A 26,254-nucleotide genomic window follows, 5' to 3' on the forward strand; every position below is an offset into this window, starting at 1 on the left:
TCTGTTGAGCATACATTTTATTGGGCCAGTTTTAATAGGGTATGATAGATTTATATGTCACATAAAGCATTATCATATAAAATCAAAATTTTGGGTGGAACCCAGAAAAGCAAAACACTAGCCTTGGTGCTGCCACACTATTTTTATCAGTCATCTTTCTTCTGGAGCTCAGTTAGATAGTTGGCTCTACTGGTTTCTGTGTTTGGGAGTAGACCTAACTCTGGCTTTTATCTGTGTATTTATTCACTGGACTGGAATAGCTTTCAGTCCTCTTTAAAAATTCAGTTGACTTTAATGTCTAGTTATCTAAGACTCCCCAGTGCTAAGATGGAATCACACTGGGGGAATTTTGATCTGACAAATGGCCATTATACAGAAACCTTTGATCTTCTGCTGCGTGTCAACTCGCAGCCCCTTGTATGGCTGAGTTGCGAGCCAGATCAAAGTTGGCATGATTAATGGTTGGTACCAGGAGAATCCCAGCACTTCCCAAAAGCCATAGGTTGCTGCAGTCTATTGGGTAGAGACTGGAGCTTCCTAAAAGTGTATGCAGCTAGAGAGATTGGACAAGGTTGGAGGTAAATAGGAGATAAGACAATGTTTTGCCTGGGACCTTGTTATAGCCTGGTTTCACTTCTTGTTGAGTACCATGAAGCCCTTTACAACCTAAGGTTGAAATTCTCCCCCTTGTTTTCAGTCTCTGTTACCTGCCGAGCTATTCGGCTTTTTAAACATTAAGAAGAAAGCTAATCACTAGTGGACCGTGCCTATAATCCTAGCTGCTTAGAAGACTAACATCTAAAGACTAAGGTTCAAAACTAGCCCTGGCAGAAAAGTCTATGAGACCCTTGTCTCCAGTTAACCACAAAAAAGCCACAATTAGAGCTTTGGCTCAAATACTAGAGTACTAACCTTGAGGGGAAAAAAACACTAAGGTACAGCACCCAGGTCCTAAGTTTCAAGACCCAGATGTAACATAAAAATAAAATAATAATAATAAAGTAAGAAATTAAAAATTTTATTTCATTGCCTTTCATTTTTAAAAGTAGATACCTAAAACACAGGATGGATTATGATGAGAAAGTTGGAGAGAGGAAAAAATAAAGCAGACAAGTTTCTAAAGATCATTAGAAAGTATTGCAGTGACAGACAACCAAAATCTAAAGATAAATGTCTTAAAAAGCAAAGGGAGAGGAATCTCTTATAGACACTGACCTTGACTAAAAATACAGAAAAATCTGAAGCATGTAGACTTCGTTAGCAAGCCCTGAGTATCTGCCATCCCTGGAAGGCGAGCGTTCTCTAACTCTGCAATCTCCTCTCCTAACAGATGGGGAGCTTTCCATATCCAACGAAGATGATTCCTTGGAAAATGGACAGTCCTTGAGCTCCAGCCAGCTGTCTTTGCCTGCACTGTCAGAAATGGAGCCGGTCCCTATGCCCAGGGATCCCTGTTCATACGAGGTGCTCCAGGCTTCAGACATCATGGATGGGCCAGGTAATGGGATGGGCCAGCTAATGCCTCTTGCAACACCTCACAATGCAACACTGGAAACCTCTCTACTCCACTGGATTTTAGGTTCTAGATTTTTTTTTCTTTTTGCATCTCCAGTGCATAAAGAAAGATCTGGAAACCGGAATGAAACTGACCCAAGTGTTAGTTGTTCATACATGCAGAGTTTAAGAAAATAAGGGTATTTTTCCATGTTGTTTTCATTTTAAAATACATTTTTCTCACTGTAAAAGAGATAAGGCTTGTTCGGGGAAGATGGATAGGTTTTTTAATGTCACCGTTTTGTTTGTTAAGATAAAGCTGAAGCATGCTACATTTCTATATGATACATATCAAATTTGCCTGTTCAAAAGGCCTGAACAACCAGGCACCAAGGGCCCACACCTGTAATTCTAGCTATTCGAGAGGCTGAGGTCTGAAAATTGCTGTTCAAAGCCAGCCATGGAAGGGAAAATCCATGAAACACAAGACTCTCTATTGTCATTCAACCACACACACACACACACACACACACACACACACACTCACTCACCCCCCCCCCCCAGAACTGGACCTGTGGCTCAAGTGGTAGATCACCAACCTTGAGCAAAACACCTAGAAGATAATACCCAGGCCCTGAGCTCAAGACCCAGTCTCTGGGATGGGGGGAGGCGGTTGGGGGGGGAGAGGAGGAATGCCCTAAACACTCTTTAATTTCTAGTCCCAGTGTACCAGACAATGGTTCTATCAATTCAGTAAATTGTATCAATTTAGTGGATGCAGTCAATTAATTGAATTGCTATTCAGTCCTATACAATTTGCTGCCTAATCATGAGACTATAGATAGATATATACACGAGATATATTCTCATACCATCTGCCTGCAACCTTACCTCCATGTTTAACCCAGAACTGCCTGTGTGGCCATCACTTATCTTTCAGGAGGTGTGCAGAATGACCCCAGTCATCCGAAACATCAGTCACTGCCCCTCTCAAACAGACAGAAACAGTACACACAGTTAGCAGATGGCTCTGTAGGAAGGAAGCTTTTGTGCCAATAGAAAGGTCACGTCCTTTCAGTATGTTGTAGGCAAACTCCATGCCCAGAGGGGCGCAGGTAGAAAGGCAGGAGAAGTGGGGTGTTACCCTCATTGATATCCATTCTCCACACTGGCCTAAGGAGTTGTTGCCCATCAGTGCATTATCATCGGTAATAAGAATGTCCCTGGAAATGAGGAGAATTTGGGGCTTAGGGTACCCTGCAAGGCTCTGCTACCTACAGGATGCTGATTCCCTGACCAAAAAGGAAGAAGGAGGGAGTCATTTATAAGTTTTCTCATCATGGCAGTGATGGAAGGCAGAAGGATGTACAACTGATTGCACTTTTCCTTCCAGAGTTTTCCAACACAGCCAGTACTTTTTTTTTTTAATTCAGCCTTCCTTATGTCATTACCTCAGGCAGATTTGAATGTGTTAGTGAATCTGTCATCCTGGTACCATCACAGGGTTTCACTGTCACTGCACAGGCTACCTGTGCCACCAATCCAACCCCTTGACAGTTTGCAGGCTGCTTGTTTCTGTCCCATGGATCTCCGTGGTCAGCAGACTCAGTGCAGAGCAAAGAGAAATGGGAGGGACTTGAAACAACAATGGAAAACGTAGCCAGAATGGAAGCTGTTAGAACTGAAACATAATAAAGCTCTGGCCATATAAGGGGGGAGAGAGAGCAAGAAATGGCCTCAAGCATCCTTTATCCTGATGGATATGATTGGGCCTTCATACTACAGTCCATCTGGAAGCTTGCCATTCAACCCTGGGGTCACAGCCTGTTAATGTCAGCTTTCCAGACTGTTCAAAGGACCCAGGTAACACTGAGAATCTCTAGTTTGATCTAGTCCCTCAAGCTTCATGGTGCCAATATTTGACTCCTGTGGTACAGTTCAGGCAGACTTCATTCTTGTCCTAATGCACTTGCCATCCTGTTAATTGTGGTTATAGAGCCTTGAGTCCCAAAGCATCTGTATTAGACCTTGTATGATGAATGCCATATTTGGAATGGAGTCTTTCACCTCTCCCCTCTTTTGTTTTCTTTGCTTCCCGTCTACGTCCCTCCACCCTGCCTCCTGCTTTCTGGGGTTTCTAGTGTCCTCACTTTCTCTCTCTCCACATGTAGTTGGTAATTTGAAGCAATCTGACTCTGCCATCTTGCTAAACCAGCCCATGTCCCTGTCCTGTGTCCCTGGCTGGCCCACACCATCCCCTCCTGCGCTGCGTTCATGTAATGTCTCCTGTGTATCATGTGGTTGTCCCCTCAGTGTCTGAAGAGAGTCCCTCTGCCAATGAGTCTGGAGTCCTCCTGTCCCAAGATCCTTCAGCCAAACCAGTCCTGCTACTGCCCCCCAAAAAAACTGCTGCTTTCTCTGGAGACCATGAGGACACCCCAGTGAAGCAGCTGCCCCTTCTCAAGCAGCCCCCGGCCCTGCCTCCCAAACCCACTGCCCGGATTGCCAACCATTTCACAGGTGAGTCTGCCACCCCTTCCCATGGCACCTGCCCCTCCTGCCCTTCAAGGGAGAATTGTTGCCTCTCTCAGGCTTTTTATCTGAGTCCTGAAAGCTTAACTCTGGTCAGTTGCTCTATGGGGTATTTAGATGTTTCTGTGTGTGTCTTAGTATATGCAGTCATGACCAGAATTTGTGTTTTTCTTTGTGTCAAGAAGCATTTGATATACACCTGCCAGCCATGTGCCAAGAGCCTCCTGTCCTGTGTATCTGTAAATATGTACCTTGCATTTATGTGACCAATTCAAGAGTACCTTGGACAACCTAGATTCAACATTGACATGTTTGCAAAGATGACGAATAGTGCCTTGTTTCCTGCACAATGAGTGTGTCAAGGCTTGATATGTTTTGTCCTTAAGTTATTCATCTGAAGCTCAGTATATTCCTCCTATTGAAATTCACTGCTGGGTTGGCAGCCCTCTTTAAAAAGGGAAAGGTAAAGCCCAGACCCCAGGCGGTGATGTGCAAAGTTTGTGGGGAAAAAGTTTAGGGGAAGAAGCATCAGCTTCGTCATGCTGTCCTAAAATGACCTTTATATTTTTGCTTGTAAAATCTTAACAAGGGTACACAGTATTGATCATATACATTGGGTCTCCACTGAGATTGGATTTCAGTGCTCATTTGCATGATCCCACTTTGTGACTAAAAGGCATAATCTGATCAGAGATGAAAAGGTTTCCAGGAGAACCTTGATGATAACCAACTGCTCTTTGACAATACGATTGGTAATTTCTACAAATGATAGACTGATCTGTGTAGCACCTTCTAATGTGGATGGAGCCTAGGGGGAAAGACTCAATGTGTAGAAAAACGGAGGTTCAAGCAAAAGCAGTGGTTTCTTCACAGCTGACAGGAATTAGGCAGATGCAGGATTGGACCCTGCTTTCTACCTCCTGGCCCCTTGGCTATTATCTCCTTGGGAGCAGAATGACTTCCTGCAGTGCTATGTGTATTACAGTCCAGCTCCCATTTAGTGGATGTTCACAGAGCTCCAAAGACCCATCCAACACATCAATGGCACTTCAGTTCGGTGCCCTACATTTAAATTCACAAAAAAATTTCAAAGGAGAAATAGTTCCACGGTCTCTAAGACAAACCTACCATCATTCTGTCTACTCGCTGAATAAAAATGAAATATATGTGTACATATGTATATATGTATATATACAACATTGAACAACAGTATCTCTTTTTTCCATTTCTAGAATCAAAATTGCTAAGTCAAAGCTTAGGCCTTTGACATCAAATTTACCTTCAGATTGATTAAATGTTGTACAATGCATATAGCACATACTTAATATACCTACTATAGACAGGATAATACACCAGATATGAAAGTAGAATGTAAGAGTGGAGCGAGCCAAGGAGTGCATATACAGTCAGATCTTGGGTCCCCTGGCTTCCACAACTGGGATTCAGCCAACTTGACATCCAAAATATTTGTAGGAAAAAAATAGTCCATCTGTACTGAAATGTATGCAGACTTTGTTTCTTGTTCTTAGTCCTTAAACAATATAATGTGACAACTGTCTTACAGTACTTGCATTGGTTTGGGTACTATGTACCTTGTAAGTAATGTATAGATGATTTGAAGCATGGAATGATTTGCATAGTTTTATGCCAACACTGCAGTGTGGGTTCTGATCCATCCATGAGGTACTGATTCCAGGCTTCTCCAGGGAAGGAGAGGGAAAGGAGGGAGGGAGGAAGACAGAGAAAGGCTGAGGCTAGAATGCCCATCATCCATGTGTTATTTGTAGTTCAGTTCAGCCTCATAAAGGAGCCCTTGAAGAAAACTGAAACTTGAACGTGAAGGCCATTCATGCAGGGACAGCAAATTCCAGAAAAGAAGACCCAGTACAAAGGCTTAAACTGGACACTGTTTGGGGTCATTGAAGAGTTGGCTCAGCTTGGGTGGAGGCTTCACTTAGATGAGCACTGAAGATAGGGTTCACTAAGTGAGAGTCGATGGAAGTTTAGAGTTTATATTGAGCATGGCAGCTAACCTTTAAAATCTTCCCCTGGGTCACTGAGTAGAATAAGCAGAAATTTCAGAATCACTATTGAGACCTACCAGAAAAGCCACTGAGATCAGATCTCACCTCTGTACCCAAGTCATGAGTGGAATTAAATGAAATGGCCTGGGCCAGAGAAGCAACTCCACACGTGGCAGTATGAGCTAGCACTTGTCTGCAAACGATGGGAGGAGAGAGAGTAGACCATAGATACAGAATTTCTTCCCCAATCACACTCGAGGGAATGGAAGTGGGAGCACACTGGAGCTTCAGCCAGGAGCCCTAGAGCTTGAATAGTTCCATTTCCACGAGACTCACAGTGCTAGAAAAACTGAAAACACCTAAATTAGCTCAGCCTCTCTGGTGTCCCTGGTCTTTCCCCAAGGGAATGACTGTATTATCCATGAGCCCCACCTCATGAGGCTTTGATCAGGTGCATAAAAACAAACTATTATCCTTGCCATGTACCTGATAGTCTCTTAAATCTATTATAGACAAAGCCAGTACTCGTCTGGAGATTGGAGATTGGAGTGCAATCTTTTGGTTCTAAATGCAGTTAGGCTTGCTTAATTTTTATAAGTGAGCAACTCATCCTAATGAATGTATATCACCATGAGGCAGCTCCATTAACCCTGTTCTGTGACTAATTACTCTAGAGACAATCTGGGTCATGTCAGAAGGAATTAATAAACGAAGAATTCCAGAGTTCCAAATGAAGAGCTAGGAGTGTTGGGATGCCTGCCGTTCCCTTGACATGTTTGAATAGAAACACGGGACAATGAAAAAGTTCCCAAGCACATTGGAAAGAGAGTGGCAAGGGTTAATGTTCAAATACCGGGTGAGATACAGGCTGAACCAGAGCTGTTTCCAAATTCAAGGTCAAGAAAAACCATTCAGAATTCTCTCTGCTTACTTCTTTTACTTCCACTTTACCTGGAAAGACTTTTGTGAACTTGGAGAATATTTGTCTTCCACGTTTTCTCCATTCCTTAGTCAGACAGAGAAGTTCTTGTTCTCTCAGACCATCTTCTCTTTCTCTTTTATGTTTTGTTGTTTTGTTTTAGTGATACTGGGGTTTGAACACTTGGCCTCTTGCACTTACTTTGGAGAAGCTCTATGGCATGAGCATGTCTCCATCCCTATCATTCCTCTTTCACTTGATCTTCCAGCCTCTGTGTTAGTCCATAACACAAAATCAGCAGTCCTGGGCTTCAGACTCCTGCTTTTGTGCAAGCATGGTGCTCATCAGAGCTGGTTGGGTTATGAATGTGATCTGAGTTGGATAATTCACAAAATGGATTCTTATTGGAATGATGGATACCCCAGAGGAAAAGTATGATTGAGACAGGAAAAAAAAAAAGAATCTCTCTTCTGATTTTCTAAGTCTGCATCAATCACTTCTCCAGGCATCCAGACCCCAGAAATCAAATGTTGAACATCACATGAATAACCCCTGCCTTCTGCACACTATCCATACACAACAATGGAGTAACGACTCAGCCCTACATGGTAGCTGAATTTCACAGCCTCACACCTGGAAAATAAGCACATACAGGACCCTGTGCATACTCTTAGAACTTTATCTGGTAGGGTTTGGTCCTCTGGGATGTTATTCTTACCAGTCTTACCTTCTCACAGGAGTGAAATGATTTGATCACAGTTACATAGCCAGTAAGAGATGGTTACATAGCAGAGACCGGCTTGATCCTGCTTTGTTTGACTTCAGATCCTCGCATACAACCATTGGTCTTTACCAGGATGAAAATTCCAACGTTTGGTTACCCACATCTTTCTTTGTTTCTAAGCTTTGTATATTTTAATCTGATGCAGAAATGAAAAAAAAATATGCTTCTGAAACTTGATAAATAAAATCTGCCTCTTTATTTTTATAGCGCTTGTATTAGTCAGTTTAGACTGCCATAGAAAATACCGTAGACTGGGGGACTGAAGAAACATTTATTTCTCAAAGCTCTAGAGACAAATACAAGAGCAAGGCTTGTAAACCTAGCTACCTTCTTGCTCTGTCCTCACATTGTTTGGGGATGAGAGCCATCCCTGATGTCTCTTATAAAAACACCAGGCCTATCCAGCAAGGTTCCAACTTTATGACCTCACTTAACCTTCATTTCTTACTCTAATTACTGTCATGGGGCAGGGGCGAGAAAGGGGGAGGGCATAGTATAGTATATTATTGATCAAAGCACTTTTATAAGCCAGGTGTTGTGATGCATACCTATAATCCTTCAACTTGAAGGACAAATTAGAGGGCCACAGGTTCAAAGCCAGCCTGGGCTATATAGCAAAAATACAAAAAAAAAAAAAAAACCTTTTTAAGATACCTCCCACTTTGACTTCTGTAATCAGACAAAGAATGTTTGTATTTCAGTTGCATTGTTGTTTGGAGATTTCATCCAGTCAGACCTTACAATTTGAGTCTCCACTCTCTATAAGGAGTTTCTCTATGTTAAGGCTATCAACCATTGGAACTATAGGTCATAATAAGCATTTGGAAATGGTTTTTCAGGAAGTGGTGCTGTGACTCAAGTGGTAAAGCACTAGCCTTGAGCTGAAGAGCTCAGAGGCAGCACCTAGGCCCAGAGTTCAAGCCCCATAACTGACCAAAAGAAAAAGAAAAGAAAATGGTTTATGATGGGGGTGGGGGCTGGCCCCAGTCCTGGAGCTTGAACTCAGAGGCGCCTGGATACTGTCCCTGAGCTTTTTTGCTCAAGGCTAGCACTCTACCACTTGAGCCACAACTCCACTTGAGGTGCTTTTTTGGTTAATTGGAGACAAGAATTTCACAGAGTTTCCTGCCTGGGCTGGCTTCAAACTGTAATCCTCAGATCTCAACCTCCTGAGGAACTAAGATTACAGATGTGGGCCACCGGTACCCAGTTCTAAGTATACTTTTAATAGGCCCCTTGTGTCTTTGGGTAAGATGCCTCCCATATGTATGAAAGACACTAGAGAGTTTAACACACTGAAACCAGATGGCAAGAGTCTGAGAAATTCATCTAACACTCGTGCTCATTAAGTATCAAGTGCTACTATCATTTATGAGAACTGCTTGTACATCAGCAATTATAAATGGACTCAATAACCAGGTGTTAATTTAAAAGTTCATTTTTGAGGCCTAGGCATGGTAGCTCATGCCTATATAATATAACTGCTCGGGAAGTAGAGATCCAGAGTATTTATGGTTCAAAGGTAAAAGCCTGGGCAAAGAAATTAGAAGGACTCTATCTTCACAAATGAGCTGGGTATGGTAGTATAGGCTTGAAATTCCCACTACACAAGAGGCATAGGTAGGGAGGGGGAGCGTAGGAAATACTCTGGAGGCGATGCCCAAATCTGTTCATCAAATTCATTCATTTATTCATTTACTTATTAGCAGTACCAAGACTAGGGATGGAGCCAGTGCCTCACAGATGCTAGGCAAGCACTGACCCTTTTTGAACGACAGCCCCAGCCCATGAATTTCATTTATGGTCCATCTACTCTGTGTGGGCCTGTACTCTTCCATGCCTGAAGGAATTGTTGTGCTGAGTTTTCAGTGCACTGGTGTTGAAACTGTGACCTGCCCTCCGAGGTCAAGCATGGACTTTTCCATGCTCCATGGCAGGTTTTTTGATTAGAGATGCTCAGCTATATTTCCTCAGCCCACTCTCTCTCCCATTGTAGCCCACAGTCCTACGGTATGAAGACAAGTGACAGAAATAATCATGAATCTTCAGTTCTTTGTCTGAAGTCCTGAGCCAGAGCTGGGTCATGTTGAAATATGGCCCTCCTGGGTTTTATGGCTGTGCAACACTCACGGTTCGGGTTTATTTTCCTTGTTCCCTGGAACTGGTAGTTTTTGCTTCTTCCACTCCATCAACGAAGACAGCTTTATGAATACACTGCATCTCAATCAGTCTAACTGCAGAGAGAAGTCAGCAAGCAAAGTAGCTTCGTGTGCTCCCGCTGCCCCAGCTACCAGCATCATAAATGCAGGAGGCAGAGTGTCCTCCCACAAGGGAGAAACCCAGGGGCATCTGCTAGATCAAAGCTTCTTCCTCCATGAGGGCCTGTCTACGAAAAGGAAGCATGTCTGTCTCTGCCTTATCCCAGCTAGGGAGATTGAATTCCAAAAAGGGGAGTTTGGCCTAGTGGTTAAAGTGCTTGCCTAGCATGCATGAAGTCCCGGGTTCGATTCCTCGGTACCACATACATAGAAAAAAGCCAGAAATGGTGCTGAGGCTCAAGTGGTAGAGCTCTAGCCTTGAGAAAGTCCAAGGACAGTGCTCAGGCCCTGAGCTCAAGCCCAGGACTGGCAAAAAAAAAAAAAAAAACACAGCAGGAGGCCTGGATTTTATGACTGCCAGTTCTGGGTTCTATTCCCTTAGCTCACTAATCCTGTGTGGCACCATGTGCCTTAGAAGGGCTTGCTAAAACCTAGGCGGTAGCAGTGACTGCTGCTGCTGCTGCTCCTTCTCTTCCACTTCCCCTCTCCCCTTCCCCTCCTTCTGTTCCCTCCCCCTCTCCTTCTCCTTCCTCTTCTTCCTCCTCTTCCTTTTTCCTCTTCCTCCCTTTCTTCTTCCTCTTCCTCTATTACTTCCTTTTCCTGCTCCTTTTCCTCCTTTTCTTCTTTTTCCTCCTCCTCCTCCTCTGCCTCCTCTTCTGTCTCCTCCTCCCACGGTGTTTCCTGGCTCATCTCAAGATGCTTTGATGGTCCTTTGGAAGCTCTTAGCTCTAGTACTTGACTCACTCTTCAATTGCCACGGGCATATTCACTTGCCAAGAAGGCTTCTAACTTTCCACCCATGCTGGGAAGCACCAATATCTGGTTTTCATTCAGAGGTATTATGAGAATCCACTTAGAAACACTGCAAATGCATACTATGCTTTGTGCTAAGCATGGTCACCTGGTGTCTGACCTTCAAAATGGCCTTGTGAGTGAGGCAGGGAATTAGATCATGGTATTTTTATTTTAGAATCTATTAACACCACATCTATTGAACTATTGGAGCATATCAAGGATTGTACTAAGCATTGAGGATATTAGCCTCTCTATTAACTTGTCTGGGGACTTTGTAAAATGTTAGACAGAGGAACATAGCTCCTTGGTTTTAGAGCTGGGATTCCAGCCCAGCAGGTCAGAGATCTCAAGACAGCCTTTACTCACTATGGGACTCTTGCCTTTGCTCATAGTGGAAGTATTATGCATCTCTTGTCTTAGCCTCTAAGAGCAGCAGCTCACCAAATCTTATCCCTCCCAAGCCTTTGGAATTCTTGTTTTGTTTCCAGAAAGGAAAGCTCCTAGACAATGCTGTCAGGCTTGATTATCTACAGATCACGTTTCATTTAGAAGATCCTCAATGTAAGAGAAGCTGGACAGTATTCTCCCTTTTCTCCTCTGCCCTAAACAGATGAGGAGAAGGAAAGCAAAAGACCTATGATGGTCTGAGCCAGCCTTGAAAGAGTGGGATTCTTGAAACCTTCAGTATGGATGGACCTATATGTAGTTGCTGTCCTGTTGAGCTGCTGAACCTCAGGCACAATGCTATCCAGTTTATGTACTTTAGCTTATTTAATTTTATTAAAACCATGTGAGATATTCATCCCATCTTCTCCATTGAATGCCCACATCAAGGAGATTAATTTGTGGAGGCTAGCAAAACTGAGTGAGTATATGACCCTAAAATTTATCTTCTAACACATTTTAGTACTGATTTTGTGTTTCTCTCCACCTCTGAGTGATCTGGTAGCTTTTCATAAAGCAGACTCCTAGAGTCCAAAGTAGACCCACTGAGTAGAGTTCATAAAGTTGGCTCTCCCTAATGAGATTGATAAAATATAACTTTGAGAAGTTGACATCTTGAAAGAATAAATAAAATGGGTGCCCTGCTGTACAATGTGACCGAATCCCTCTCACTTTGTCATCCTTGCTAGGAAAATATCTAAACAAAAAGTGAGTATTAGAGCTGCACACTGGGAGCTCACACCTGTAACCCTAAGTACTGAGGAGGCTGAGATTTGAGGACTGCAGTTCAAAGCCATCCCAGGCGGGAATGTCCATAAAACCCTTACCTCCAATAAACTACTCAGGAAAAGCCAAAAGTGGGTTTGTGGCTCAAGTGGTAGAATGCTAGCTTTGAACAAAAAAGAGGCTGGAGATAGTACCCAAGCCATGAGTACAAGCCCCAGGACCGTCACACATGCATACACACACACACACACACACACACACACACACACACACACACGAGTATTAGCCATATATTTCCTTGTTTAATACAGGCATAAAGTATACAGAAGGCAAATAAAAGATCAGCAACAAGACAGAAAGGAGAATCCAATGCATTGAATCAGCTCTAGGAAAGCTAAACAGTTGATTAAGTAGTTAATACTTGAGACAATCATTTGAAGTATAATTCTCACACCTACCTTCCTTCACACACACACACACACACACACACTCTTGAGGAGCATGAGGCTGGGTACTTACCACCCTTGAGTCTTGCCAGTGCTGCTACCCCTGGGGCACCCTGCAAGAAATACAGAAATGTTGCTGGACTCTTAAGAGGTGGCATGGGGGTGGGGACAGAACTAACAGGAAGTGAACAAGCACTAACAGGATAAAACAGAGCAGAATTCAGTGGGGCTGACTTATCAGAGTCACACAGGCTCAAGGGAAAAGCAGGCTGCGAGGGGAAGTAAGTCTTCAGTTGTACTCTGAAGAATGTAGGCAATTTTGATCTTCAAGCAGGAGTAGGGAAGATAATCCAGGAGATGAGGAAACAAAGGCCCTGCTGGAGAAATGAGTTGTTTACTGAGAAGCCCAGTGTGCAAGCATATTGGACTCCAGAATGGAAGAGTAGAAAACGTACACTAGACTTGTGACTGAGAGTGCGCTCGGATGTGTTGGCATGGACAAACTTCATGTGAAACCAAAAGTATGTCTCGCTGACCATTTCAGGAGATATCTGTGTAAAGACAGATTGGCAGGCTGGGACTTATATCCACATAAACCATGAGATCCCAGACTGAGGACATAGTCAAGGGAGTTGCGAACACAGAAGCTTAAGATGGATAGAAAGATAAGGAAGTGGACAGAAATTCAGAATGATATGCTGCTCATTCCACACCATGCTTCCAGATCTGTTAAAGGACATAAATTGATATTAAGATGTCATAAAAAAATATAAAAATAAAGATCTGAGCTGTTCAAGCATTTACTGGAATTTAGCAGGGCTGAGAAGGTGAGGGCTAGAGGCAGGGATAGAGACTGAACAGCAAATTGACAGAAAACAGAGGATTCTACCTGTTTAGCCTGATTCTTAATTTTCTTACCTAGTCCACTGGGGAAAAAAAAAGAAAAACCAGATTTAAAATGGTTCGCTTTCATTTTCTGCCCTTATTTAAATGATACCCACATATACTGGAACAACCAGTATATGTTGGGCGGGGTCTTCCCTGTGCCTATTATCTATCTTTTCTAGAACAATCAGAAGAACTATCTCTATTGGTTCGTTTCACTGTTTCTTCTTGCCCTGTTTTGATAGAATTTCTGGGGTCCACTTGATTCATTTTTGCTATGAAAGTAATGACAGGAAATCTTATCATACAGGAGGTTGTCACTTAAGATGAGCAGAACCTTCTAGCATCGTCACACTTAGGTAGAGCATCCCTATTCTATCGTCCTTCTCCTGGTGAAAGGAATAAGACCTTTTCTGCCTTAGATAGACCCAGAATTCATGTATGGAGGATCATGGGAAAGAGTTCCTGAGGGAAAACCATAAATACATTGAGATATGGTAGATTGCACTACAGCTTTCTGGAGCCATTGGAAAACAAGTTGGCACCAAGAGCTAGAGTTTCTGCATCTCAGTGAACACTCCAGAATGGGCACATACTTCTTGTTACAGTCATGCCTAGGGTGGCCTTGTGCCAAGTCCATAGTGATCACAGTAATAGGATGGGAATTTGAGGTCAGTATAGGAGCTTTGCCTTTGGGAGCAAGTTTACCAGAGACCCTGGAATTACAAGCTTTTGCTCTATCCTAATTGTGAACTGGGACTTTTGCTTCCAGCCACTCATAGCTGCATGATCGTAAAATGGTTCATCTACCTTGCATCTTTTTAGAGGATCTCTTTCTAGGAAACATGCAAATTCTTCCAGGAATACATTATCAGCATGTTTCAGCTCAGTCTATGTTTAAACATGGCTTGTACCTTCTGTCATGTGATCTAGGCACTTAGTACCATGGTGCATATTACCTATGGTCAATGTTATTTAGGCAAAAATACAGTTATATAAACATAAGTGTAGTATAATCCTCATAGGCCTCATAGTTAAAAGGACTGATTTGGCTGGAAGACAGGACTGTCATAGAAAAAGCACTTAAACTGGTATCTGGAATGTAGGAAGCATGACGCAAGTAGAATATTCCTACCCCGAACATCCAAAACCCAAGATGTTTCAAAGTTAAGTCACTTGCAGAGAAGTGTGCTATCAGAGGATTTGAACCAAGTGCCCAACTACTGGAAAGTGGAAACCAAACGAATGTATTGTATTCATAAAGGCAAAGTTGTAGATAATCTTGGCAGATCCTTGAAAAGTTTTCTTTGAAGAACTTATGTCCTTTTCTGCAGCCTTTCTGCCAGGCTTGCTTGGGAACCTCAATCAAACATATCTGAGACCATACCACTACCAGCCAGGTCCTAAGGCTAGTGGATTCCCTAAGGAATAGGCTGGTAAAAGCTCTAGCTGAGTACCTCCTCCATCTGATGTCTCCAGCTGGTCTCATAGCATTCTAAGTGCCCTATGGTCCCAAGGTAGAGAGAGCGATGGCATTCTTACTTCCTTCTGATGCCTCAACTCACGTCTATCCACCTCTTGCCCTCCTTTCTCTCTCAGATCCTGGCGCCCCTGTGAAATTGCCTTGTCTGCCAGTGAAACTGTCACCTCCGCTACCTCCAAAGAAAGTCATGATCTGTATGCCCGTCGGGGGCCCAGAGCTCTCCCTGGCATCGTACGCAGCCCAGAAGAGCAGCCCACAGGGTGTGGCCCAGCACCACCACACAGTCCTGCCATCCCAGATCCAGCACCAGCTGCAGTATGGCGGCCATGGCCAGCACCTCCCCTCCTCCACAGGCACGCTCCCCATGCACCCCTCGGGCTGCAGGATGATAGACGAGCTGAACAAGACGCTGGCTATGACCATGCAGAGGCTGGAAAGGTAATGGAGGTCGGAGAGGGAAGGGAGAGAGAGGGGGGAGGGGGGCCATCTGGGGATTGGGATCACACCTGAGAAGTGTGAACAAGAGCTCGTCCCCCAGGGTGAGGGTGGAAAGGATAAGGAGGAGACTGGAAAGTAAAACCAGACCAGACATTGAATATTAAGGAACGCCTGTGTTTAAGTACGTATAGAATTTTTTTTAAATTATATTGTCAGTTGGTAAATCCAAGAGTAATCACATTGATCAAAAGGAAATAATATTTGCAAACCAAGTGCCAGTGGTTCTCACTACTCAGGAGGCAGAGGTCTGAGGATCATGGTTTGAAACCAGCCTGGATAGGAAAGTCCATGAGACTCTTATCCCCAATAAACTACTCAGAAAAGGCTGGAAGTGGCTCTGTGGCTCAAGTGGTGGAGCATTAGCCTTGAGCACAAAGAGGCTCAGGGACAGACCCAGGCCCTGAGTTCAAGCCCTAGGGCCAGTGCAAAAAATAAAAACAAAAAACCTACAAGAAACAGCATTCACAGACACATTTCCATCCCTCTGCACACACACACATGCACGCACGCACGCACGCATGATCATCTATGTTATTTAGAGAAACAAAAGCATTTTGTGAAAGAAGGTACAAAAGCATTTTGTGAAAGAAGGTGCATATAGTCATTAATAGAACTTCTCTTAGGGGCAAGGAAATGTGGGGCGGGGTGAAAATAAGCTTATATTTCACATCTCTCTGTACTGCTCACTTTTTAATTTTGTGACTGTTACTCCATGATATCAGAAAGACAATTTAAATGGAAAATTGGAAAGGTCAGTATCTGGCAGGATGCTAGAGGGAGGAAGAGACATGCCCTCTTCTGTTGAAAATCAGCAAAGTGGAAGCAGACCACGTGAGGTTGAATATAGGGCAGTCCCATCTTTCACAGGAACTGCCTCCAAAGCATTTCTGGGAGACCTCAAAGAGGACTCCTGCTGGCAGAACTGGAGCAGAGACCACAGTTCCCTACCTCCAATGGAGAAGAGCCCAAACCTTTGGCTGGTACTGAACCACAAGTGTGTGTGCACACATGCATTGACATTAGTATTCCAGTACCACCGCCCTGCCTTGGCCTGAGAAATGCCTGGATAATTTAACACGATGTCCAAGTGACTTGAATTCCCTACATATCAAGGAGAATGTTTTTCCATCTAGGGCAAAAGTGTCTATCTGACCTGAATGTGTGTCCCAGGATCCTGACTGCTATTCATGGGGACTTGCAGATGAGAAAACAGCAGTTCTGAAGGCCCAAGGGATCTCAAGGCAGAGCCAAGGGCAAGATGTACCCAGGAGAGGCATCTAATAGGCTTTGGTTTCCTGCCTCCTGGTCCAAGTATCATGTGTGCTTGGGAAAAGACGAACTCCAGGAGAAGTTGTTCGCCTCTCGGTTTTCTGATTTCATTATGTTGTGTCCTCAAAAGCAAAAGCAAAACTTAATTTGGCCCCTTGCTGCTGTTTGCAACTATAGTTATTAGTAATAAGAACATGAAGATCTTAACGTTTAGATGAAACCTTTTCATCTATTCCTCATCAGCATCATCCACAGCAGAAACATCATCTTATTTAATCCTCAAGGAGAAAGCAGGAGAGGTTGAGAAAGTCACTCAATACCTCCTCCAAGGAAGTGGCACAGACCACCTGTCACCTGTCGGCACCCACGAGGACAGAAGTTGAGAGCACACTTTCGGATACTTTTATAGAGTTAGACGGGATAATTTTATGTCTGTTGAGTCTTGTGATTAAAAAGGCTCTCATTATTTTTAACACTCCTATTTTACAAAAGGGCGAGTTTTCAATGGATTCCAAATGAAGAGAACTACACAATTAGAACCGTTGTTTCAGAGCAGACATGTGAAAAGCCTTGCTATAGACAGTATATAGAGGTGCCAAGCCACCCAGCCTGGATCTTGCCATTTTACACGTGCATAATTCTATACTACACCACAGCTGATACTCCATGCCAACTTACAACAGTGTGATCCTCCACCCTATAAACTTTATGCTGCCTGTGACAGCATAAAGACACTTGTGACAACCTGATCAGCAAGATCTTGCTAATATGGCCCCATATAAAATAGACCATTTCCGCCAGGTGCCAGTTGCTCACACCTAGAATCCTAGCTACTCAACGGGCTGAGATCTAAGGATCGTGGTTCAAAGCCAGCCCAGGCAAAAGAAAATATTCTGTGGAACCCTTATGTACAATTAACTACCAGAAAACTGAAAAATGCACTGTGACTCAAAATGATAGAGCACTAGCCTTGAACAAAAAAGTTAAGGGACAGCTCCCAGGCCCTGAGTTCAAGCCCTATGAGCACCACCAACAAAACTAAACCATTTCATGGTATCCATGGGTATTAGTAGAATATTTCAGTGGAGTTTAGACTAATGAGGGAGTCTGCTGGGCCTCTACTGAAGTAAACTGTTTTTGAAATCAATCCAAGGGAAGGGGGACATTGGGATTTCAGCTGAGATGGGCAGCTGAACCAAAGATGTCACCGTACCTTGCGCCCTGCTTGCTGCTTGTTTCCTCTTTCTGTCTCCCTCAACTTCTGCTCAAGTCATGGCAGCTAGGACAGAGAGGATTAACCCACATGTCACTTTAACAAGATTATATACCCTAAGGAAGAGAAGGGTCTTCCCAAACACATAAAGATTGGAGAGATTTTTCTGACTATCCATGTAGCTTTCTCAGTCCTAGGAGAGTCCTAGAGCAGGATAAAGCCACAGTCTACTTCCCCTCAAGTGAAGGAATGTGTCAGATGATGCCTCAGATGAGGTCACCCTTCTTATCACTACCCCCCAAAATGAAATACCTCCTGTTGCCTGTCAACATGATTTTATTCTTGATGTAACCAAGTTTTATTCAGAAAGAAGAGTTTCTCTACAATGTCTGGTGATCCCAAAGCACTGCAGGAAGAAAGGTCATTGAACACTAAAGCATTCTGCTGGCAAGGATTGTTGGGCCTTTCCACATGTGTGTTGTCACTGCCCCAAGATCTCCTAGCCTCAGAACCAACCAGAAGTCTGATCCTGATGGAAACATTGTAGGTAGCCAGAAAATCAAATAATGAATTGGCCACCATTCTAATTACACTAGACTCTGGGCCCTATGGATGTATTTAGCTTCCTACTGCAGTGAAAGCCATGTAGGAAGCCATGTCCTGTCAGAGAAAGCATTCATGATCATTTTTCCTCTAGTCTCTGAATGAGAACCTCACTGGGTCTCAAGGCAGCCTGCTTTACTGTGGAGAAGGCCTGACTCATATTATGCCCTTACCTACATTAAGCTAAAAAGTTTTTATTCAATCTCCCAAATCTTATTTCTAATCATCATTTCCTATGAAAGACTTTCAGACCTTTGAAAGAAGCTACCAAGTCCTTTACCTAAGGGCTTTTCTCGACCTTTTGTTCAGAGATTAAATGACTCTGTTCTGATCCATATGAAGAAGTTTTTAATTGTCTTCTATCCTCAGCTGCTTAATAGCATAAAAAAAAATACCAGGTTTTTATTCATAGCATTGGCTCTTGGATTCTCAAAGGACTTCACTTTAAAGAACATTTCCGTCCTTGATTAAAACAGGTTCATACTTCTAGATGCTCAAGCAGAAACTTTGACTTTGAGTCACTTCTGACACCTTTGATTCTCCTATCCTATGTGTAACCGTTGCTAATTCCGTCTCATCTGCTGTGAGACTCCTGTCTCACCCTCCTAATTCCTTCTGTCTGCTGGCCCACTATGTCCTTGCTCTCCCTGCTTTCCTCTTCCCTCCTCCGGGAGGAAAGAGACTAGAACTAGATCCATTGAAGCAACCTTGAAGGGTTTGTGCTTTCTTCAAGCCCCAGGAAAGGTCTGTATTTATCCCACCTCATGACCAAGTATGTGCGTTCCAGACTCTTAACACTAAGGTTTAGATGGATCTCAGACCCGCTGCTGATGAGCACTGTGGCCCAAGGCATGTTGCATAACCTCATTTGGCCTTCCATTCCTCATCTGGAAGCAAGGATAATAATAACAGCAACAACCTCATTAGTGTTATTTTGTGAGCATCAAATGATTTCATCAATCCAAATCAATTGGGTCATTATGTGGCATATTTTCAATGCCCGATAAATAACAATGACATTAACCAAAATTATACAGCAAAGAAATGCTGTCATTGTGGCCCTAAAAGGTACATTACAAAGAAGATTGAGCCAATTCTTGTTTGAACTTTTTTTGTTTGCGCCAGTTCCTCTGAATTAGACTATATTCTGTGCCCTCCACTGGTAATGTGTCTTGTTGTATTTTCTTTTATTATTCTCTTTTCTTTTTCAATTTTAAGACCTAAAGTAAAACTCCACGTTGTAGTTGCATCTATCTGGGAATTCGGTAAATTCTAATCAACCACTGGTTTTCTTTCTGATGTTAAATAGTTTTCTGTGTTTTCCTTTTCCTGTTAGCAAAAGAAGTGAAATATGAACCTGGACCTTGTTGACCTCCAGGGAGGTTTAGAAAGCTTGTCAAAGAACTTCACTCTGAGGGAAAAAAATTATCATCTTGACTAAAGACAGTTCCATACTGCTGGTTGCTCAAGGAAAAAACAAGTGTGTGTGTGTGTGTGTGTGTGTGTGTGTGTGTGTGTGTGTGTTTATCCGTATGTGTATCCATCCATCCATCCATCCATCCTGGGGCTTATCTGGGCCAGGGCACTGACCCTGAGCTGCTTTTTCTCAAAGCTAGCATTCTACTCTTAAAGCCACAGCCCTACCTCTGGCTTCTTCAGAGTAGTTTATTGGAAATAAGAGTCTCATGGACTTTTTTTTTTTTTTGCACTGATTGGCCTCAAACCGTACTCCTCAGATCTCAGCCTCCTGAGTAGCCAGGGTTACATGAGACACCAGCACCCAGTTTAGCCTCACGGTTTACACCTTTGTTTTCTTCCTGCACCATGCCTGATCTGCAAAGAGATGTCTAGCTCATAGCCACTCTGCTCCTGCTCCTCTGTCCTCAAGCTCAAACCTCCATTGTCCTCTCTGCTTTGCTTTGCCCTCCTGCTTAGTGGTTTGTCTCCTCAGGCCATGCCCAACATAATAGCGAATGAGACAGTGTTCCACAAAACCAGATCACCAACACATTAGCTTGCCAAGACTGCCATAGCAAAGTACACAGGCTGTGTGGCTTAAACCATAGAGATACATTCTCTAAGAGCAAGCACTTAGTCACCATCAACAATTCTTTACTGAATATGCTTTCTAGGCCAGGCTTTGAAAAGAACACAGAGGGTGGCTACCTTCAGGGGAGCTGTGTATCCCCCCCGAAGCTGCATGTCCCCTGAAAGGGGAGATTTGAGATTAGTACTGGAAAGGAAACAAGGTGGGAGAGTACTGTGCAGTAGGACTGATAGCTACCTGTGCAGCTTGGGGTGATCACTGACAGCCCCCAAAAGAGGCATGGCCTGAGGAAGAGGGAGAAGGGGGGATGAGAGATCATTCTAGTTCATTCTCCTGTGAAGCTGTGTTTCTGGCTGGGTAATGAGACCTTCAGTAATTAAAGGGAGGAAATTGGCAGTTGTCCTCCAGGATTTTAGAAGACCAGTCTTAGAGAACGAGAGAATATCCAAACAGACAAAAGAACCCCAGAAGCATCTGAGGGGACACACCGGAGGTTCTTGAGAAAGACAGGGCCAGCAGCGGTCCCAAAGTGGGCTAGAGCACCTACAGGAGAAAAACCCAACCAATCAGTTTATTTGCTAAACCTCTGTCCAACTCCACATTAGCTATAATGAAGTAAGTTGTTAATTCTAATGTGAACATTCTTAGACTAGCTTTATCTCAGCTGGAGTGTTAGGTATATATCTGAAAGACTAGAACCGTGGACAACCATCCAGGAAGATTCCAGAACCTTCTTGAACTCTTAACACCTTCTGAGTATTCCTTCATCCATGATAGAATTATACAATTCTTTGAAAGCAGCATCTTTCCTTTGAAATAATATTAATTATAAGCATAGGGTTTCTTAATTGTTTATAACATCCTTTTGTATGGTTATATATTAGCTAGGGGTGAGATTATTCCCTTGTCAAACATATTGACAAAAGAATCCTTTTAAAGTGGAACAACAGAAATTGAAATCAGTAGCCAAAAGAAAAATCTTCAGTCTCTAAAATTCTATTATTCCATGACTGTTTTTAAAGCTTCCAAAGAGCATAATACAGTTTAAAATCCTAGGATAAATCTGTTTCATTTTCTCACGTTACCTCAGGAGGCACAGGAAGTTCTGGGTAAGGCTTGGTCCTGAACTCGACAGTCCCTAGGGCTCCTTCCAGCCTGACTGCAGTGTGCTTGCTGCCTTGATTTGTTTATGATGTTTCATCACAGTTCTCCATGCACACAAGCAGACAAGGTCATTGCCTAGTTGTCCAGGCTCTTGGTGTTACTTGCATATGAAGCAACACTGATTTAAAGCTCAGGGCTTTGTTCACTGCATAGCAAATGGTATATCTTGTTAAATACAATGTATTTCCAGGGAAACGTTTTCTTCTGTGAAATACCATCTCTTTAAGTGTTTATGCAATTCTGGTTTTCGATTTATCTGACAATTGTCAAACTCGAACTTCAGTTATTTTTTTACTTTCTTTCCTTTGATTTCTATTTTTTTCCAGCTTCTATTTCTGTGTCTCTAACACTGATATTTTTCCCCCCTTCTGTTGTAAGGCTTGAACTCTAGGCCTGGGCTCTGTCCCTGAGCTCTTCAGCTCAAGGCTAGCACTCTACCACTTGAACCACAGTGCCACTAGATCTGTCTTTATCATCTTAAATGCTGCCTTTATGTACATATTGCTTTTTCTGTTTTACCTGCTTTTTCAAGGGATGGGATGGGATCTTAGTGTAGGGTTATGTCATGGTGAGCAAGCTAACTGGTAAGCAGAAGGTTCAAGTGAGACCATACAAACCAAAAACACCTTTTGAAGTCTTAAGAAGATAAAACAGAGTGTATTTTCAAGAGAGAAAAAAATCTGCACTTGAATTCTTATCTTCAATAGAAACTGTTTTATTTCAATTTATAAGTATTGATTTTTTTTTGTTTTCTTAGGAACATTGTACAAAATGGTTTGTTGGGGTTTTTGTTCTAGCCAAAATATATAGATGGCAAAAACAACTGAGTGTGGTGGTACCTTTGTAATATTAGAAGTCTAGAGACAGAAGCAGGAAGATCATGCGTTTGAGACTAGCCTAGATTACATAAAGTGATCCTGACTCAAATATAAATGGATACATACACACATACTAAAGGAAGTGTTTTAATAAATAATCTCTCCATTATAAGATATCTATTTGTTAAGAATATCTCATCTATTCAAGGGTCATCACACCCCACCCACATCTCTCCATATGTGAGTAAGCAAGCAGGTTTCTCCACTGACTGAAAGGGAACCAAACGACCCAGCTGGTAAATAGCCTGGCTAGAGTTCAGTCACAGTATCCTCCTCTCCACATCCAGCTCTTCTGGTACCACCCTAGCCAGGCATGATGGAGGACACACTCAAATGTCTACAGACAAAATCATGTAGAAAAGCCACCACTGATGAGTTTCACAGTTAGTGAACATTGGAAGGCATAGGCTGTTGGCCAAACTTTCCATTTTGTGGCATTAATCATCACATCCAAATCCCAGATGATATTTCAGAGATGTGGCTCATTGGTCCTTGAGTAGACCAATGGAATGGAAATGACTTAAACTCATTACCACTTCTGGAAAAAATAAAATACATTCTGTATTCAGAAAGGCTCAATACCCCCATCTATATATAGAATCGCATAGTTCCCTGCTGACTGAAGTCCAACAACAAAACAAAAGGCTCCAGTGTTGCTCTTCTATCTTAGAAGGCTAATCCTAGTCCACCACACACCACACAATATGTGCTTAGTTCCTTAAAATGAAGCTGATTAACTACTTTCTTGGGTTCCTGTGGTTTTTTCTGTCATTTTTTTAGCCTTAGGCATTGTAATTTGTAGCATAATTTCTCACACATTTTTGGTCTCTAAGATGAAAATAGCTGATTGTTCTCTCTTCCCTTTGAAAAATCTCTTCATAACTCATGTAGACGAAGTTATAGGAGCTCTCCCTACTGAAGTTTAATTTCATCTGCAGTGTCATATTTGTAGATAATAAATTTCCTCAATCCTTTGGGGAGATGAATGTTTCTCTCTCGGGTATTTTTTTTTTCATTTTAAGAGTCACGCATTTGAAATCAGATGCCAGAAAGCAGTATCATTTTATTTCTTTAGAAATTATGGTAAATGGTTCTCGAGTATTTTTTAAGGAAGATTAAAGATGTAAACTACACAGTGGTTTTTAATTTTACAAAGTGTTTCTGATGCCTTACAAGAATTTCCAAGACGTTAGAAACAAATAATTCCTCACAAATAGATAAGATGGGGAGGGGTCAATAGTAGCATTCTCCTCCCATCAGCCAGTTGTTACATAATGGAGAGACACTCTCTTCAGAGGAGACTTACTGATGGAATCACCCTAACTAGTTGTCAGTGTTCCTGCATTCATTCCTCTATGAGGTATCGAAAATGAAGTCTGCCTCCCCCTAACCCAGAAGTGAATAGGAAAGATCACTTTAGAGTCTACAGGATTTTTGGAAGCATGTGCTGATTTAAATGGTAGGAAAATAAGCACCACTGTGTTGACTGGATGCATGTTCATTAGATTAGGGAGAAAGGGTCTCTCAATAGAGAGCTTGCTCTTCTCCTGCCTCAGCCTCCCTGGTGCTGGAATTTTACATTTAAACCACCACACTTGTAGCAAGAAACAGAATCATTTGTGAATACTGGAAAACAGTGGCACTCCCCACAACTCAGGACCATCTTGTTCCCCTGAGAAGAATTTGCAATATCTAGAAATATTTTGACTGCAACGACTGATTTTGACTGATTTGCAATGTCTGGAAATATTTTGGAGACAATGTTATTGGCACCTCATAAGTAGAAGATAGAAGAAATGCAAAATGTACCACAATCGCAAAGGGCAGCCTTCCAAAGGAAAGAATTGTCTGGCCCAGAATGACAGTCATGCTGATATTACAGAAAGCAAATAACCCAAATTCAATGTCTCCATCATTGATGGTCTCTAAAATGAGTTTAAAACAACCTTACATGAAAGTTTTACTATGTTATTAAGTGTACAAATTTATATGCACAATATAAATGTTGACATGTATATTTTCAATAGTACAATATACATTTACTTTGGTATAAGTTATAAACATATATAGTTGATATATCTATGATATATAATAGATATAAATCTATGATAGCCAAGATCATTTGTCTATGATAAAGCTAAGGGCTATGGGCCCAATTCAAGCAGTAGCGTGTGTGAGGTCCTGGGTGCCAGTCTAAGTATTGAAAAAGAAAAAGATGTGATTGGGCACGTCTGTAATCCTACTTCCTTCAGGAGACTGAGATCTGGCAGTTCTGGTTTGAAGCCAGCCAAGGTAGAAAAGTGCATAAACTCTTTCCTCCAATTAATCACCAGAAAATCAGAAGTGGTACTGTAGCTCAAAGTGACAGAGCTCTAGCCTTGGGTGAAAAAGCTCAGGGACAGTACCCAGGTCCTGAGTTCAAGCCCCACGATCCCCTATCCCTGCCCCCCCAGAAAAGCATACACAACAAGGGAAAGACATGGCTAAAATCGTGTAATAGCTTGAATATGAAGTATTTCCCATCGCCCTGGGTATTGAACATTTGCTTATCAGTTGGTAGCACTAGTTTGGAAGGTTCTGGGAACTCTGGGAGGTTAGGTGTAGTTGGAGGAAGTGAGTCACTGAAGAAGGGATGTCTCTGAAAGTTATACCTGGTTCTCAGGTACTCTCTCACTCTCTGCTTCCTGGATACCAAGAGTGAAAGAATCTTTCCCATTGGCCACCACCATGACATTCTGAGGTCAAGCGATCTTATACTGAGCCCTTGAAAGCCATGAGCTAAAACATAATCTTTGTTCCCTTAAGTTGTTTCTGTCACAAATGATTAAAGCTAACCAGCACAAATAGTTTAAGTTTTTTTCCATATATTTTATTGTAATTAATAGAAAGGTTACATTGTATTCACCAGATAGAAGGTGCATTACTTCACAAACATTAATACCCTTTCTCATGTCTTGGTCCCTCTTTCCCTCCCCACACCCCTACCCCTCATCTTGTTTTCCCCCATTCCCTATCCGATTTCAAATAACCAAATGTGCATATATACAGTGTGTCAGATAACAAGGTGAAATACTGTAACCATATGAGATAGCCAAGGGACAGCAAAAGAGATGAGAGATGACATAGTACATTAAGGACAACAATCACTCATTATATGGCTTTTGTTTCTATATCCTGGAGGTCCTTTCATTTAGCATCATACTATATGGCCTTATGTATCTACGTTTTTAAAAAGTACTAATTTAACAATATCAAAATAAAGTATACATAGACTTCAAAGATGGCTCATACAGACTGCATACTGCCTGTGGCTTACATCTATAGTTTTAGCTACTCCAGAGGCAGAAATTGAGAGGCTCGTGGTTCCAGGCCAGCCCAGGAAGAAAGTTTAGAGGACCCCAGACCAACCAATAGCTGGGTATAGTGTCACACACCTTTGAGGATAGCTAAAAGTGTAAGTAGGAAGATCACGATTCAGGCTTATCCCAAGCAAAAAGCCAGACTGTTTCTCAAAAATAACCAGAGACACGGTTACTTTTGCTAGGGAGAGCACCCTAGCAAATACAAAGCCCAGTACCATGAGGGAAAAAAAAACAAGATGACTTACATAATGAATTAATTAGGTATAAATATGATCAAGGTTTAGGAAACATTAAATCAGGGACAAGTAAACCTTTTCTACAAAGGACTAGATAGTAAGGACATAAGGCTCTCTGCCACTTTGGTATAATA

General features: G+C 42.4%; 1 protein-coding gene across 1 annotated transcript in view; it reads left to right on the forward strand.

Moving 5' to 3' along the window:
• The window catches only part of Phactr1 (phosphatase and actin regulator 1), a 412,563-nt gene that overhangs the window by 345,563 nt on the left and 40,746 nt on the right, over nucleotides 1-26,254 (forward strand). Inside the window, 3 exon segments of the mRNA XM_090356490.1 lie at nucleotides 1,331-1,498; nucleotides 3,808-4,014; nucleotides 14,967-15,288. Of these exon segments, the coding sequence (XP_090212616.1) occupies nucleotides 1,331-1,498; nucleotides 3,808-4,014; nucleotides 14,967-15,288 (697 nt within the window).

This window comes from Megascapheus bottae, chromosome 22 (genome assembly GCF_031878675.1).
Source record: "Megascapheus bottae isolate mThoBot1 chromosome 22, mThoBot2.hap1, whole genome shotgun sequence".
NCBI classification, from domain to species: Eukaryota; Metazoa; Chordata; class Mammalia; order Rodentia; family Geomyidae; genus Megascapheus; species Megascapheus bottae.